Here is a 15,344-nt window from a genome sequence, read left to right as displayed (position 1 = left end):
TATTTATTTATATAAACACTAAATTGTCATGCGTTGAAATAGGTTTGGATTATGATCGTAGTCCTTATTGTTGCTCCAACCTTAAATAATTGTCTTTTTTTACAGATCATCAAACCTTGTCCTTTGATGTCCTACTCCTGTCATCCTTCAAAAAAAATTCTGCTCTCACATTTTCACGAATTTTATTTTCTCATCATCCTCAAGATCATCATGGCCAGTCTCACTCACTGCACCAACAAACAAGTCATCTACTCTCTTTTCAAAAAGTACGATCGAGATTCCTCCAACTCGATGAACATGTCAGAACTCAAAAATCTTTTCGTCAATGATTTAAATATTAATTTCACTGATGATCATCTCGGAGCTATTCAAATGTACATGGACAAGGATTCGGATGGGAAAATTAATTTTGATGAATTTTTCAATTACTGGTGTACCATTGTTGCACAAGATCAAGACATGACCACAAATCCGGAAAATTCCGAACGATTGTATCGATTGACCTATTGTGCAAATTTATTTAAGAATTATGATACGAGTAAGAATCGAGTGTTGAGTGTTCAGGAATTTGCACCCTTTTATAGACAGCTCTATAATAATTATAGTGCTCAAATGGTGGAAGTGGAATCGGCTGTGAAATATATTGATAGTGATCGAGATGGACAATTGAGTTTTCAAGAGTTGATTAATTGGTTGAAGTGGTTGTAGAGAGTGTTTTAAAAATTCATTTAAAAATTCAGTCAAATATTCATTTAAAATTCATTTAACAACTTTTGTTTAAAATTCATTCAAGAATGCATTCATTAAAAGTTTGTTTGTTTTTTACATGACAAGAGTTGTTGTGTGAAAAAGCTCAACAATTCCTGTTCTTCTTTAAAATATTTGAGTTTCAAAATTCAATCTTTCATAGAGCGACACTCATAATTTCACAAATGTGTCCTCTTCAGTTAATACTCTGCAGTCTTGATTTCAGAAATTATAGTTTCAAAAAGACCACGATATCCTGAGTCCAAATTCGACAGATACGACAAGGACCACACACAACTTCCAGTCGTATTGATCAATGCTTCAATATGTGTCACTCGATTCACAGTAGCAGTGGAATCATCTCTCAAATCATATTCCAATTCAAACATAAAAGTCACAATTTCCTTCTTACTCGAATTAGTAAACACTCGCCTCTCGACTGGTTTCTTAATTTCACACTTGTTGTGTGAATTCATGACAGAATCCAACTTGGCTTGACTCATGTTTGACAAAATTGGTTCTGTGACTTCTGGCACGAGGACATCTAATTTCTTCATGGCAAATCTATCAATGCAAAACGATTTTCCTTCCTCGAAAGCCCGTTTTTGAATGGGGGAAATGAGATAGGAATTTGTCTTTTCTCCAGATTCATGATGTTCCCAACCGTAGGGACATTTCACCCACAATGAATCATCTAAATCCAAATACAGAGATTCAAATAAGGTACTCGAAGAGGAAGGAATTGAATTTCCAACGAGTTCTACAAATGGCACAATATTTGGCTTTCCACAATTTGAAATGTAAACATAGAGTAATTTTGCATGACATCCAATATCGAGCACGTAAATTGATCCTTCAACATTCACTTTTGAAGGATATTGAGTGTGTAGAGATTTTGGTATTTTTCCATCAAGTTTTGCAACGGCGTCTCTAATATCAAGATCAGCAACGATGGACATGACGAGAAAATTCTTTCGAGAATTTTCATCTTCTTTTCGAATGTTGGATCGAACTTGTTGCATTCCTTCATCGTTATATTTGACATTGATAATTTTCAGATCTCTCTCCAAACCATTTAAAATATCTTGGAAAATTTGATTTTCATGACAACCGACCAATAATTGAACAAACACTCGATCCACTATGGATGGATTTCCCATGAAATAATATTCTGCATCGGTCGAGAGTGTCACCGTTGAAGAGCTATTCGAACGTTCTTCTTTCCATTTAGGAAAATTCTCTCCTGCCAAAACAGTAGATAATTTCTGCGTCAAATTCTTTGAATTTCTTCTCAACGAGAATCTCCTTGACACTCTTCCACTACTATTACTATTACTAGAATTGTCATTATCTGTGACACTATTATGAGAATCGAGCATATCAATTAAATCTTCTTGAGCCTTTTCCCAAACTCGATGCATTTCAGGAACCAATTCCCAAGGACTCAATGGATAAATTACACTTCCTGTCAACCAAGAATTTCGTGTCGATCTCACAAAATCTGCTCTCTTCACAGGTTTCACCAACACCATTTCATTCAATGATGGACGTGGAGTGCATTTCAATTTAAATCCAACATTTAACACTCCATGTTCAGCATGATTCAGCTTCATACTCACAGAAGCATCTGAAAAATCAGGAATGGAATTCAATTTCAATACATAATCTCCTTCCTCGTCGTCACTTGAAAATTTATCCCAATCCATCACTTTAAAACTCAAATACGAAGTTGAAAATAAATTTGCAGCTGGGTCGAACTGAGTGGATAAGGATGGCGTCACGGTTGGCGGAGACGTCGGAGATTTAGTATTTGGACTCGGAATGCTTTTCATCCATTGCTCCGTGAGTGAAATGTTAAAAGTTTCATTCCAGTTGGGATTGAGAGTTTTTTTCTTGATTGAAGTTTTTGCAGTGAACCATGATTCGAGAGAATTGTTGTTCATGTTGGCAAAACTCACAATGGTGTACTGATGTGATGGTGGTGGTGGTGGTCATTGTAAAATAGTGCAGTGATGAATTTCCATTTTTAGAAAATGATGTCAAATACAACATGATTTGTTGTATTCATCATGTCAACAGGACGGTGCATCATCATCGTGTTCATTCCAATTTCAAGTGTCGAATGATGACAAAAATCATATCAAATAATGTTGTATTAAACGTTAAAATAAATCCAAAAATAAAAAATCATTTTGTCAAAGACGACGACATTTGGACAATACATTTACGTACGGGATCAGAAAGTCCATTCTTATCCATCGGAACCAAATCCACAGCTCCAATTAATCTCACTAATAATGTATCTGTAACTTGCTGTGCCATTTTGTTGACACTTTCAATCATGAGTGAAGCATCTGTCGAGCTACCTTCTATTTCTGGAGAAGTTGGTGATGTGACTGAAAGTCGTTTGTTGATGTTGAGTGTAGGAGGACATGGTGAGGGTGAGGATGCAGATTGAAACATTTTTTTGAGGTTTAAGTGGGGCGAAATTCAGAGGAGATACCGATTGTCAGTTGTCATCAACGAGAGGTGAAGTGAACAGGGACTTGGAACAATAAAAGTATTTCAATTTAACACCCAAAATTCAGTGAAGGACATTTCACAAAATTGGAACAAAACGACGTCACTGTTCGCATTGCATACAAGTGAGGGGTAAGTGTTGACCAATGCTCACTACTCTTTGAAGAAATTCCAATATCAAAACCAAGTGAGATGGTTCTTATTGTTTCTTCTTCGTTGTCAGATCATGCCATGACAATCTCGTCTGTGCTGAGTTCTTTCGAATTTATTTTTCAACAAGTTGGTCTTCTAAATATATGGAAGTGGCCAGCAAACTCAATGCTGTCTCACCACAGAGATGTGTCAAGTATTAGTTTCATCAATGAACGTGCACGAACCACACAAAATTATGACTCAAAGAACTGTAAAACATGAAAGGTTTTTTATTAAATGAATCTAACATTAAATATTTTGTTATTGTGAAAGGAGATGTGGAGATGAGGAAATGTTCCTTCCATTAATATTATGATACCACTATCAGACGTGGATCCAATGAGAAAAATAGATTTTCATAATGTTCTTTCGTGTGTGATGGTTTACGAATTTACATCATGATGACAAATGCCAAAGCAGCCAATACAATCACCACCATTGAAGTCATCCATTGTCCAGTTGCTGATCCACATCGATAAACCTTCTTTTGAGAAGCAACACAAGTATTCAAAGTGACAGCTTCTTCAGCGGATGTCTTTTGACAAGCATCATCCTCGTACAAGACCAACTTTTCACAATTCACATACTTGGCACTCTTAGCGTTAGGACCAAAAATCACATTCGAAGTCATACAGGTATTAATTTGATACACTTCATATTGACTTAATGATGAAGCACTGCAAGAAGCATCTGTGTAAGTATTGATATAAATTTCTCCCTTCTTATTGGCCTGAGCTGGGAAATCAGATGGACACGATTGAGTATAGGACAATACATTTGGTTCGGGTTGATATTTTGTGCAGGAATCAGTGGCATTACATTGAGCAGTGATCTTTTGAGTAACAACACGGAAAGGAGTTCCAGAACAAGTGATACCCTGATAGAGAGATCTCATTTGGAATTGAGTTTGTCCAAGAGAGAAGGAAGGAACAAAAGTGGCCAAGAGAGCCAAGAGGAGTAACACAGCGAACAAGGCTTGGTGGTTCATCGTTCTTTAGAGTGTGGTGGTAGTAGTAGTAGTAGTGGAATAGGAGGAGTAACGAACAAGGCTTGGTGGTTCATCGTTCTTTGGAGTGTGGTTGTTGTTTCTTTTTTAAAGCAGTTAAATCAACCAAAAATAACAACAACAATGAATGGTTGACCAAAACGCTCATGATCGGCCAAAGAGTTGTGATTGCTTCTGTTGAAAGCCTTTTTCTTGATTGAACGCACTATTTCATGGTGAGATTTTTTGTGCGATGAGAAGAGCTCTTCAACGCGCGTTACTCCTTGTCATGCGTGCTTAAAACCTTTGTAGTCGCTCGCTAAATTATATTAAAAAGGAAAGCAGGCCTTTGTTGTGGTGTTGTTGTGGTGCCCTACCGCTCTTGGTGTATAATATGAAAGCGCTTTCAGTTGAGTGTTCACTGCAGTGATGATTCAGAGGGTTCATCAATGGATAATAGGAAAATAGGTTCAGTCTTTACAGGAAACACAGAAGGATTCTCCATAGAGGTTGGTGTTGTTGGAATCCACGCTGCGAGCCATGTTTTAAGGCCAAAGAATAATAAATAAGGAGGTATCTAAGGGAAGGTTATGTTCATCAAAATTGTTGGCCAACGGGCTAAAATAGAAAGATTTTAACTGCTTGAGGATCAATCTGCAAGTGTTTCGAAATAAGCTTCATTCTAATCATGGAATTCACAACCAGTATGATTATAGAAACAAGATCTTGTCATCACGTAACCCATTCACGGTTTGATTGAAGGATTAAAACAGACATCCATCAAGGCGTTGATGTCTCTTCATTTGATTGGATGATAAAATTAAAGAAAGGAACACGCGCCAAACAAGAAATGATAAATTCGGTTGGTGATTAAAAATAAGTTGAATACAACAATCAAAAAAAAACAAATCACACTCTCTCTGCTGCTACCTCTCTCTAAAGATGCAAATCTTCGTCAAGACCCTCACTGGTAAGACAATTACTTTGGAAGTCGAATCCAACGACACCATCGAAAACGTGAAGAGTAAGATTCAAGATAAGGAAGGTATTCCTCCAGACCAACAACGTTTGATTTTCGCTGGTAAGCAATTGGAAGATGGAAGAACCTTGTCCGACTACAACATTCAAAAGGAATCCACTCTCCACCTTGTCCTCAGACTCAGAGGTGGTATGCAAATCTTCGTCAAGACCCTCACTGGTAAGACAATTACTTTGGAAGTTGAATCCAACGACACCATTGAAAACGTGAAGAGCAAGATTCAAGACAAGGAAGGAATTCCTCCAGACCAACAAAGATTGATTTTCGCTGGTAAGCAATTGGAAGACGGAAGAACTCTCTCCGACTACAACATTCAAAAGGAATCCACATTGCACCTTGTTCTTAGATTAAGAGGTGGAATGCAAATTTTCGTGAAAACTTTGACAGGAAAGACCATCACTTTGGAAGTTGAGTCTAATGATACCATCGAAAACGTGAAGAGTAAGATCCAAGACAAGGAAGGAATCCCACCAGACCAACAAAGACTCATCTTTGCTGGAAAACAATTAGAAGACGGAAGAACCTTGTCTGATTACAACATTCAAAAAGAATCAACATTGCACTTGGTGTTGAGACTCAGAGGTGGTATGCAAATCTTCGTCAAGACCCTCACTGGTAAGACAATTACTTTGGAAGTCGAATCCAACGACACCATCGAAAACGTGAAGAGTAAGATTCAAGATAAGGAAGGTATTCCTCCAGACCAACAACGTTTGATTTTCGCTGGTAAGCAATTGGAAGATGGAAGAACCTTGTCCGACTACAACATTCAAAAGGAATCCACTCTTCACTTGGTCTTGAGATTGAGAGGTGGTAATTAAATAAATCTGATGGTGTGATCTTTTTTCGAATTTGCTTTATTTCTTTGCACGTCACTCTCTTTACCTGAATTTTGTTTCCGATAAAGATAATTTTACCATCAATTTACTTCAATTCATAAAAGCGATAATCAATCAACTGCCCAGAATTGATAGAGTGCCAAATCCATTCAGAGGACACAATTTTCACACCTGGGTTCTGTTTCTTGAAGTGAGAGAGTGATGCATCTGCATTCAATTGTTTTGCAGCAGTCACCACATGTGTCACTTCGTCGCAAAATGTTGGATACACCTCTCCATCGTAGGCAACAATATATCTCGTATGCATTTTCTTACTTGGAATGTCTTTGTGAAGATAAATTGCAAATTCTGTGAATAAATCAACAAGAGTGGCCACAGCTAGAGCAGAAGAGTTGTTGTTCGATTTCAGCTGCGTTTTTGTTGTTGTCGTTGCACTTGAGGACAATGAAGCCAACACATTCGATTGTTTCGATATTTGCTTACTTTCCTTCACAAGTAATGGAAAAACATAATCATTCGTTTCAACAAGTTTTCCTTGTGTAACACATGCCGTAATCCATGACTTGGCCACAATGCATGCTCCAAGATGGAAGCAATGATTAAAAGTGTCATCTTTGGTTTCCGTAATGAGATGAGTGTTGGCATCCTCTCCAATTAAATTCCATTGTTGAGTGACCTGTCCTCCATTTTTCACAATCAGTTCTGAAATTTCACTTGTCACACGTTGAGGATATCCAGAAATTAAGGCAATCACTCCAGAGAATAATCTACCATTGCCTGCTACTGTATGACTTTCTGAAACAGTGTTACTCATGATGGGTTGTGAAGAAGAAGTGCTTGTTGTCTTGTTGTTTGGCTTGTCCTGTCGGGAGGATTGCAAAGTTGTAGCCATCACTTGTGATTTCACATCAGACGATACATCCATCTTGTCCTCTTCTTTGATAGAATCGCTCGAAGCAACAGTAGCAGCTTCATTGTTTGTGTCTACGTCCTTCTTCTTGTTGAGCTTTTCTTTGCTTTCAGTCACTCGATCCTTATCGTCACGATCTTTTGTGTACACATAGACAGAAATACCCTTATTGGTCAAATTTTCTTTCAATAATTTTTCACAACGGGACCAATCTAAACCACTAATTCCATAGTGCAATCTGAAGAGATGGAATGTTTTGATGTCATTTTCAACCATGTAGGTGGCACATTTCTTGAGACATTCATCGAAAGAGGAATAATCAATTTTTGGTGGTGCTCCTTTTTGAACAAATTGTAAACAAATGAGATTGGATAAATAATTGCTCTGAGAAATGGCAAGTTGAACATCTCCAACAGTGTTCATGTCATCAAGGTAGGCCTTCATAATGGCCTCTCCAAAGAGAAGAACAATATTACCCATAGAACCCTTGTCACCCCATCGAGTACTGTCATCGACACAGTGAGCAATGAACTGTTGTGTGAAAAATGTAAGTCCAATGATGGAAAATATTTCAAAATTCATGAATGGCACATGGAAAATAATAAATCAACAGTTCAAGCAATAATCTAGATTTCAAAGTGACTTGGTACATACCTTCTTTTCCTTATTGGCAGGAACTCCTCCAAAATCTCCATATATATAACAAATTTCTTCTGGATTTTTCGAATCTGGAATATCCTTAATTGCTGTCAGCTTGGTGTAAGCTTGTTTGGTTTTCTTCTTACTTGGTGCAGTGTCACCATCATCATCGGTGTCATGATCTGAGCCAGATTTTTTGTTTGAATTTTTAGTTTGTCTCTTCGTTGTGGTGTTTGTCTGTTTGTTTCTTGCTGGTTTGTCATCATCAGAGTTGTTAGAATTGTCTTCATCAGAGTCGTCTTTAGAATTCTTGGATCTCGCCTTTCTCTTTTTGCTTCCTGCTTTCACATCAACGCTGTCGTCACTGTTGTCACCATCGTCATCATCTTTTCCTTTCTTTGGAAAGAGTGCAACAGGCCCTTTTCTTGTGGAGGCTTGATAAAGTTTCAAAAGTTCTTGATAATTGGTGGCATCGTCAACATCCTTGTCATCTCTAATTTTAGTGACTCTTGGGAAACGAATGGAAATAGGTCGGTCCTTTTGAGAGGAAACACTAAATTCAGCTCCAGTAATTTCCCTATTCACAAGTTGAATTATCGCAATTTGAATTATAACATATTGGCACAATATTATGAGTCAATTTGTGTCATGCATTTCGCAATGTCCAAAGTTTCAAAAACCTACCAAACAACACTCTTTGAAATGTCCTTCACAATATAGTCAGGAACAAGAGCATTGGTATGAATATCAATATCGTCTGGAACTTGAGATAGATCCTTACTAATTCTCTTCATATTTGGTTTCAACTCTTCATTCAATGCTTCCAATGTGGCATCATCGTGTCCATTACCACATTTACAAATAATTTTCCATTTTCCTTCCTTCTTGTCGTAAGAACCCATCATGAAGACACTCATAAGTCCACCTTTTGACCCTGTACCTAAATATGCACCCAAAACGACCAAATCCACACTATCTGCCATTCCTTGAAGATAGTCTTTTTTCATTTTGAGCCAATGTCTGGCATTGGGTTCGTAGGGAGAACACAAATCTTTGAACTAGACATGAACAAGATGAAATTCAATGTTTGAATGCTTGTATCACATTTTTCACACAAAGACATTTTTCAAACAACATACCACTAGACCTTCTTCTCCCTCAGAGATCATTTCTTGCATTTTGGATGCAACAAGAGCTTCTCGAGTACCTTTTGGTCCTTTCACGACCACATGTTCACCAAGCATGACTCTTGATTCAACCACATTGACAATCTTTGAAAGTAAAGCTTTTCTCTTGTAAATTGGAACTGAAAGTAATGATTTTCCGTTATAATACAAAATATCAAAAAGATAAATAGCTGTTACTGCATTTGGATGATCTTGTCTCACTTTCTTTCCAAGAGTACCGAATGGAAGAGGTTTCTTTTTCTTTGTATCATACATGAGAATTTCACCGTCGAGAATGACTGAGTCAACCTTGTCCTTAATAGCTCTTGAGATGTACTTTTTGACAGATTCTATTTTGTAATCTTGAACATCTTTCAAATTTCTACTAAAATATTTGATCTTGTCCTTCGTTCTATCGTAGTGAACTATGATCATTAAAAAGTAACATTAAAAACAGTTCATAGAAGTATTCACAATCATCATCATGTCGCCAACAACATCGTTCAATAACAATCATAAAGACGTTTGATAACCTTTCCACAACAAATAATTGAAATAAACATACTCTGAATTCTTTCACCATCATATTTCAATTCGCAGTAAAATCCATTTGGACATCGAGTGATCACATCGTCATAAGTCTTGCTTGGTCTTGCCAACATGGGTTTCACAGGACTAAATAATACCATTTTTGCCTTAATTTTTGCCGTTTTTCGTACAGTTTTCTTTTTCTTTGATGATGCATCTTCGTCTTCATCAAATAAGTCTTCAGGTTTTTCCTCTTCGTTATCATCGATATTTTCACCAATGTCAATATCTTCATCGTTGTCGTCATTGTCTTCATCTTTGGCCTCATCATCGGAATCTTTCTTTGATTTCTTACTAGAGGATGGTTTGGATGAAGCAGACTTTGAGCTAGATGCTCCATCAGATTTTGAGTCCTTCTTCTTTTTGGAAATTGGCTTGGCATCATCACTTTCGTCATCTGAAATGTTCATATTGAACTTGTTATCATTATCATCGTCACTTCCTGCATCTCGAATGAGAGTATCAATATCGAGTGTTTGTGTTTGTGCGGTCAATGAAGGATTTTTCAAATCTTGTTTGTTTGTAACTGCATCGATAATTTGCTTGAGATCATGAGTTAAAATGTAGCATGAGTAAGCATCGGGATTGAGAGCTATCAATCCATTTGATGTGTTGACAGGGAATTGAAAAATGACATTGAATATTTGTACAAGCATTTCGATTGAATATGAATCAATATTAAAGTTGAAAATATTTTCAGTGTAATTCAATTTTCATGTTGTGTGTGGCGCTCCAAATAAATCCAAAACAAAACATTACAAAGACTCACTCACCTGCCAATAAGAACTTGGGCCCAGCTCTAATCTTCAAATCTTTACAAATAATTCTAGTCATAAATTTCATTTCATCTCCAGTCAAATTTCCAATCACAAACTTCTCAAAAGCCTTTGTTTGATCATCTTTTGTTGTGATCGTGGTCAATTTCTCTAGAAAATCATCCACTTGTTTCAAATTCACAACACCCTTATCTCTTGCATTTCCACTTCTCACCAAATACTTTTTCAATGTTTCAGAGACATCTCCTTTCGAGTCCATATGATCTAACATTTCATCATGATCTTCTCCGAATGCCGAAGCTGCAATTTCAACGAGCTTTTTATCTTTCAAGTTGAATTTTCGTTTATCTTCCTTGGCAAATAATAATTTGTAGAGAAGATAGATATCACCTTTGAAATCATCAAGAAAGTCCTTCATGACACTTGTTTTCTCGGTATGTGAGGAAACATCTTCAATGTCTTGGCATAGTTTTACAAAATCGCTGAATTTACCGGAATCTTTTGAAGAGGCCTTTGTATGGATGATTCAATGATCGGTTCGCCATAGAGACGATGATTCGGAGAATGTTGACCTTTTTTGATGATGACCTACCATTGGATCAAACAGATTGATTGGAATGTTAATATTTTTTTTTGAATTTTCTTTTTTGTGGAATTTTTCGCTTGCTTTTAAATTCCATTTTTTTCTTGATTCACCGAATTACCAAATTTCTCAATTCTCTTTGCAATTAAGAAATAAATCACACTCATTCATGAACTCTACAGACCCCTCTTTTGTGTAATTCAAATCCTCCCTTATATACAATTCACATATATTTCTGAGACAAAAAAAATGACCTTCTCCACGCCGCCCGTGATTCGAAAATTTATTCGTTCCTTCGTCTACTCTCCACAACAAAAGCAAGCACTTATTGATTTTTATTCCACATTTCTGAATCATTCTCGGATTCAAACCATGAAGAGTGTTCTTGATAAACGTTCGAAATTTATCATTCCGGTGCTGGAGGATGTTCGGAGTGAGCAAAATGTTGCTGCTGTGATTCGGACGGTGGAATGTTTTGGAATGAGTCAATTACATGTAATTAATCCACCATCAAGTCCTCCAATGAGTGAACGGAAATCTCGTTCAAAAGGTGTTTCAAGTGGAGCTACTGAGTGGATTGACATAAAGAATCATAAAAGTTCCGAAGAGTGTTTTGAAGAATTAAAGGACAAGTATAATTGTAGAATTATTGTTACATCACCATATTCCATTCCTCAATTATTGGCTGGTGAGAAGAGAAGTCAGAACGCTCCAAATACTTTTGCAAATTTTTCTCCAGTCATCACAGCAAAACATTTATCACTACCTCATTATATCGGAGTGGATCAAGTACCTATTACTTTTGGTTCAATGAAACAATCGGAAATGGATGATAAGCCTATTGCTCTTGTTTTTGGAAATGAAGCTCACGGAATTTCAAATATTGCCATTGATCATGCCGATGCTTCTTTAACATTACCTCTCTATGGATTTACGGAGAGTTTTAATATTCATGTGAGTGTTGCCATCTCGACCTATTTCTTGAATGAGAAATTTAGAAACTGTCTGAATAATCCAGAGACGAAACATTTTGCTGAACAATATCTTTATACGAGTGAAGAAAAAACAAATACTCTATTGGAATGGCTACGAGATTGTGTCTCGAGAAGTGACGAATTAGAATTAGAGTTTATGCGAAAGGAGGGAATACCAATTCCATCGAGCTATGCAGTCATGTCAAATAGTCAGCCACTTTCACAGACAATTAACGCCGAAAACAAATAAGAGAATCAATCTTTTATAGGTTCATATTATTCACAGATCGATCAATATTATTTTGACAAGGTCATGAAAATTCATTATGATTATGCCTTGGCTCAAACAATTTTGATATTTACGGCTTTTGATTTACTATTTAAAGAATACATAGATTCATTTTCAAATGTTGGGGTTGGCAATGAATATTCAAATGTTCCTTTTCTTTTGTAAATTTCGCTGTCTCTCCCGTCATGATCGTGATGATGCCGTTAGACAACAAACTCTGTCGACATTGGTTGGCCAGTTCCTGGAGTAAATGAACAATAACAACCACAATAACGAATGGTTCCATCATGAAACATCATTCGTGTACATGGGGACTAGCATTGCTTGAATGCATATTGAAGTCGCATGATGGTTGTAATTGATTGTTTGTTAGGTCAACAATTAATTACAACTTGAAAAAAAACATTCAAAAAAGTGCAACGAGTAGAGAGCGCCAAATTTGTTTCTACAGTTTTTTGTTCTCTCTCTTTCAGCGTTCGATTAAGGTTCAAAGAGAGAGAGAGTGTTTTTGTATTATCATAATTTATCGAGCGGGTAATGCTCAATTGTTCATTGGGTTAACTCCCAAGTTTTGTTTGAGTGTATATAGAAATAACGAGTTTTGTCAAAGTAATTGAGAAAAACCGCCATCATTATCATCGGAATTGTAGGCCCACATAATAATTATTCAAGAGTCAAATTAATTATCATCATCTTCATTCTCCTAATTCATCTAAAAACCCTCATTCACCTTCTTCCATTCATCGCCATGAAAAGAGAAAATGAATTCAAATTTCAAGCATCAAATTTTGTCGGAGCCTTGAACGAACTTTTGAAGGGAGTGGTACCACTATCGCCTGAAGACGATCCCTCACTAAACAGTATCTTTCAGAATATGACCAAGAAGACCAATGAAGCTTGGCTCAACAAACTTCGATCCAATAAGATTGTAGAAGCCAACATTTTCAAACAGTAAGTATTGAAAGTATGATTGTCTCTGACCCTTTTTTTCTGAACGTCTTTAGCTTGCATGCCGAGTTGAGTAATTTGCCATTCGTGTATCCATGTTGTCAACACAACGAGAAATGCAAAAGTTTCATGATGGATCAACAAACACTGATGGGAAACGAGACCTTTTATCTGGGGCGCTTATTGGACTATCAGAAATTACCAACAGTGAAGGAATTGCTCCAACTCGATTCGAATGCTTCGAGAGGTCTCAAAAATCTGGCGCTTCTCGAAGAGCAAGGTGTCGATGTGTTCGATGAGCTCAGTAAGTCCTATTTTGCTGCACAAGCAAACGCTAAGCAGCCACGTGTCATGACCAATATTCAACTCGGACATCAGATTCGCTTTCTTACTTCGCTGATTTCTCTCTTTCTTAACAGCGATGAAGAGAAGGAAAAGCTGACAAACCTTATTCAGACTCCAAATCCAGAGAGCCAAACTTTGCCATCCTCGCAATTCAAGAATATTTTCATGGACATTAACCGATTGCCCGTTTCGGCTAGTTGTCCAAATCTTGGTGCATCCAAGAAGGTCAATTCAGGTTTGGGTCTCTTGTTTCAACAGCAACAACAAGGTGATAACACCAAAAAGAATGAAGAGAACTGCCAGTCACCACCTCAAAACTCTTCGTCACCATCATCTCAAATTTTCAAACCAAGCGAAGCCTTTTTCCACTCCCATCTCTTCATGCTGACAGTAGTTGGTGAGAACAGTAAGAATGTTCTCGAATTTAAAACTCATTTGAGAAGAATTATTTATCAGTGTATGAGCGACTTGGTAACCTCATATCAGAGTCATGTGACTACCAACCAAAACTCTGAACTTCAACCTCTCCGATCCATTGGTGTCATGTATGATCGATACAGAATTTATCTCATTGAATTTATGCTAAGTACAGACTCTGAGCATAGATGTATTGTGATGGATGCCATGGGTATTAATTATTCAGGAGCTGGTCAAGGAATGGCTCTCGTATTCAATATTCTCAGTCAATACTTGAAAGCTCAATGCAAAGGAATTGACGAAAATGAGGATCAGTCTTGTCCAACCACAAGTACTACAGTTGGGGAAGGACAATTCTCTCACAAACCACTCTCCTATTTTGATTCCAAGTACATTTTCACTCAACTCAAACTCACCTATCATGAAGTTAAAAAGGCCAATTCATCCCATGCTTCACTGTCAATGAGTACAACGTGCCTTGACCAAGTCGTCTCAGCACCATGCAATACTTTTTCCAACATTAGTGAAGGGCTTCATACTGGTAGTGTGAATAATAGCCTTAACAAAAGCAGTTCACATTCCTCACGAAGCAGTCACAATAGCTCCTTAAACAACAGTAATAATAATGCATCTGAAACTCAGAACACTTGTAACGGAATGAATAACAACAACACAAGCCCTGCTAATGGTATACGGCATCTGGTAAAATCAGCCTCATTCCAATCCGACGAAAACTCATTATTGAATTTGGAAACAGTGACTGAATCATCATGCTCCATTCTAGCACAACAAGAGAGCATTCTGCATGGAGCTTTCAGTCACCACCATCACTCTCTGCTGCTTCCCAACACGGCACAGAATGTCTCGCATGGCCAATGTCACTCTCCACCCTCCACCAATGCAATCATTTCAAGAACTTCGACTACATCACCTCTCTCCATGAGTAAGCCAATCTTGAATAGACCCTCTCTATTTGGCAACAACAACACAATGTCACATTCAACATCTTCATTACCAATTCCTTCTAGTTCTTCTGCACCAGTCTCTGCAAAAGGAATGAAAATTTTCCAAAGGTCGAAAGCCATTCTTAGCGATGCCACTAATTTCAATTATTTTGACAAATTCAAAAATGTAGTGAAAGGACCCAACAACACTCCAGGTCAGCATCAACAATCATCTCCACAACGTATTGTAAATAACAACTTGACATCATCCTCTGTTGCTAGTATTCCAACTTCTCGAGGAAGAAGTAGCACTATCGTAGGAGGGTCAAAGAATAATCCAGCTGTAAATCTAACTTCCTCTCTATTTTATGAAATGAATAAATAGTTGTTTGTTGTTTTTCCAAATATATAGGCACTATTAGATCCTTTAGCCCGTTTGAACT

The 15,344-nt window shown here is 37.2% G+C and overlaps 7 protein-coding genes across 7 annotated transcripts; 4 read left to right on the top strand and 3 right to left on the bottom strand.

Annotated features, from left to right (window-relative positions):
* Positions 1-210: 210 nt before the first annotated feature.
* On the top strand, positions 211-708 carry FDP41_007541 (uncharacterized protein; the record flags this gene model as incomplete). Its single annotated transcript, XM_044711298.1, has 1 exon — positions 211-708. The coding sequence occupies one exon, from the start codon at positions 211-213 to the stop codon at positions 706-708; it is 498 nt and encodes a 165-aa protein (XP_044569077.1).
* Positions 709-947: 239 nt separating this feature from the next.
* On the bottom strand, positions 948-3,210 carry FDP41_007540 (uncharacterized protein; the record flags this gene model as incomplete). Its single annotated transcript, XM_044711297.1, has 2 exons — positions 948-2,714; positions 2,980-3,210. The coding sequence occupies 2 exons, from the start codon at positions 3,208-3,210 to the stop codon at positions 948-950; spliced, it is 1,998 nt and encodes a 665-aa protein (XP_044569076.1).
* A 640-nt stretch (positions 3,211-3,850) lies between these two features.
* FDP41_007539 (uncharacterized protein) lies at positions 3,851-4,447 on the bottom strand (the record flags this gene model as incomplete). The annotated part of the gene is made up of 1 exon (XM_044711295.1): positions 3,851-4,447. One exon carries the CDS (start codon positions 4,445-4,447, stop codon positions 3,851-3,853), a length of 597 nt encoding a protein of 198 aa, XP_044569075.1.
* Positions 4,448-5,386: 939 nt separating this feature from the next.
* FDP41_007538 (uncharacterized protein) lies at positions 5,387-6,304 on the top strand (the record flags this gene model as incomplete). Its single annotated transcript, XM_044711294.1, has 1 exon — positions 5,387-6,304. One exon carries the CDS (start codon positions 5,387-5,389, stop codon positions 6,302-6,304), a length of 918 nt encoding a protein of 305 aa, XP_044569074.1.
* A 103-nt stretch (positions 6,305-6,407) lies between these two features.
* FDP41_007537 (uncharacterized protein) lies at positions 6,408-10,996 on the bottom strand (the record flags this gene model as incomplete). Its single annotated transcript, XM_044711293.1, has 7 exons — positions 6,408-7,763; positions 7,887-8,448; positions 8,556-8,929; positions 9,011-9,462; positions 9,603-10,217; positions 10,399-10,912; positions 10,994-10,996. The coding sequence occupies 7 exons, from the start codon at positions 10,994-10,996 to the stop codon at positions 6,408-6,410; spliced, it is 3,876 nt and encodes a 1,291-aa protein (XP_044569073.1).
* Positions 10,997-11,233: 237 nt separating this feature from the next.
* On the top strand, positions 11,234-12,208 carry FDP41_007536 (uncharacterized protein; the record flags this gene model as incomplete). Its single annotated transcript, XM_044711292.1, has 1 exon — positions 11,234-12,208. The coding sequence occupies one exon, from the start codon at positions 11,234-11,236 to the stop codon at positions 12,206-12,208; it is 975 nt and encodes a 324-aa protein (XP_044569072.1).
* Positions 12,209-12,995: 787 nt separating this feature from the next.
* On the top strand, positions 12,996-15,286 carry FDP41_007535 (uncharacterized protein; the record flags this gene model as incomplete). Its single annotated transcript, XM_044711291.1, has 2 exons — positions 12,996-13,198; positions 13,252-15,286. The coding sequence occupies 2 exons, from the start codon at positions 12,996-12,998 to the stop codon at positions 15,284-15,286; spliced, it is 2,238 nt and encodes a 745-aa protein (XP_044569071.1).
* Positions 15,287-15,344: the final 58 nt, after the last annotated feature.

Source organism: Naegleria fowleri (assembly GCF_008403515.1).
Source record: "Naegleria fowleri strain ATCC 30894 chromosome Unknown tig3, whole genome shotgun sequence".
Classification (NCBI taxonomy): domain Eukaryota; phylum Heterolobosea; class Eutetramitea; order Acrasida; family Naegleriidae; genus Naegleria; species Naegleria fowleri.
The sequence above is the reverse complement of the archived record's forward strand: the minus strand, read 5'-3'. Positions and strand labels throughout refer to the sequence as shown.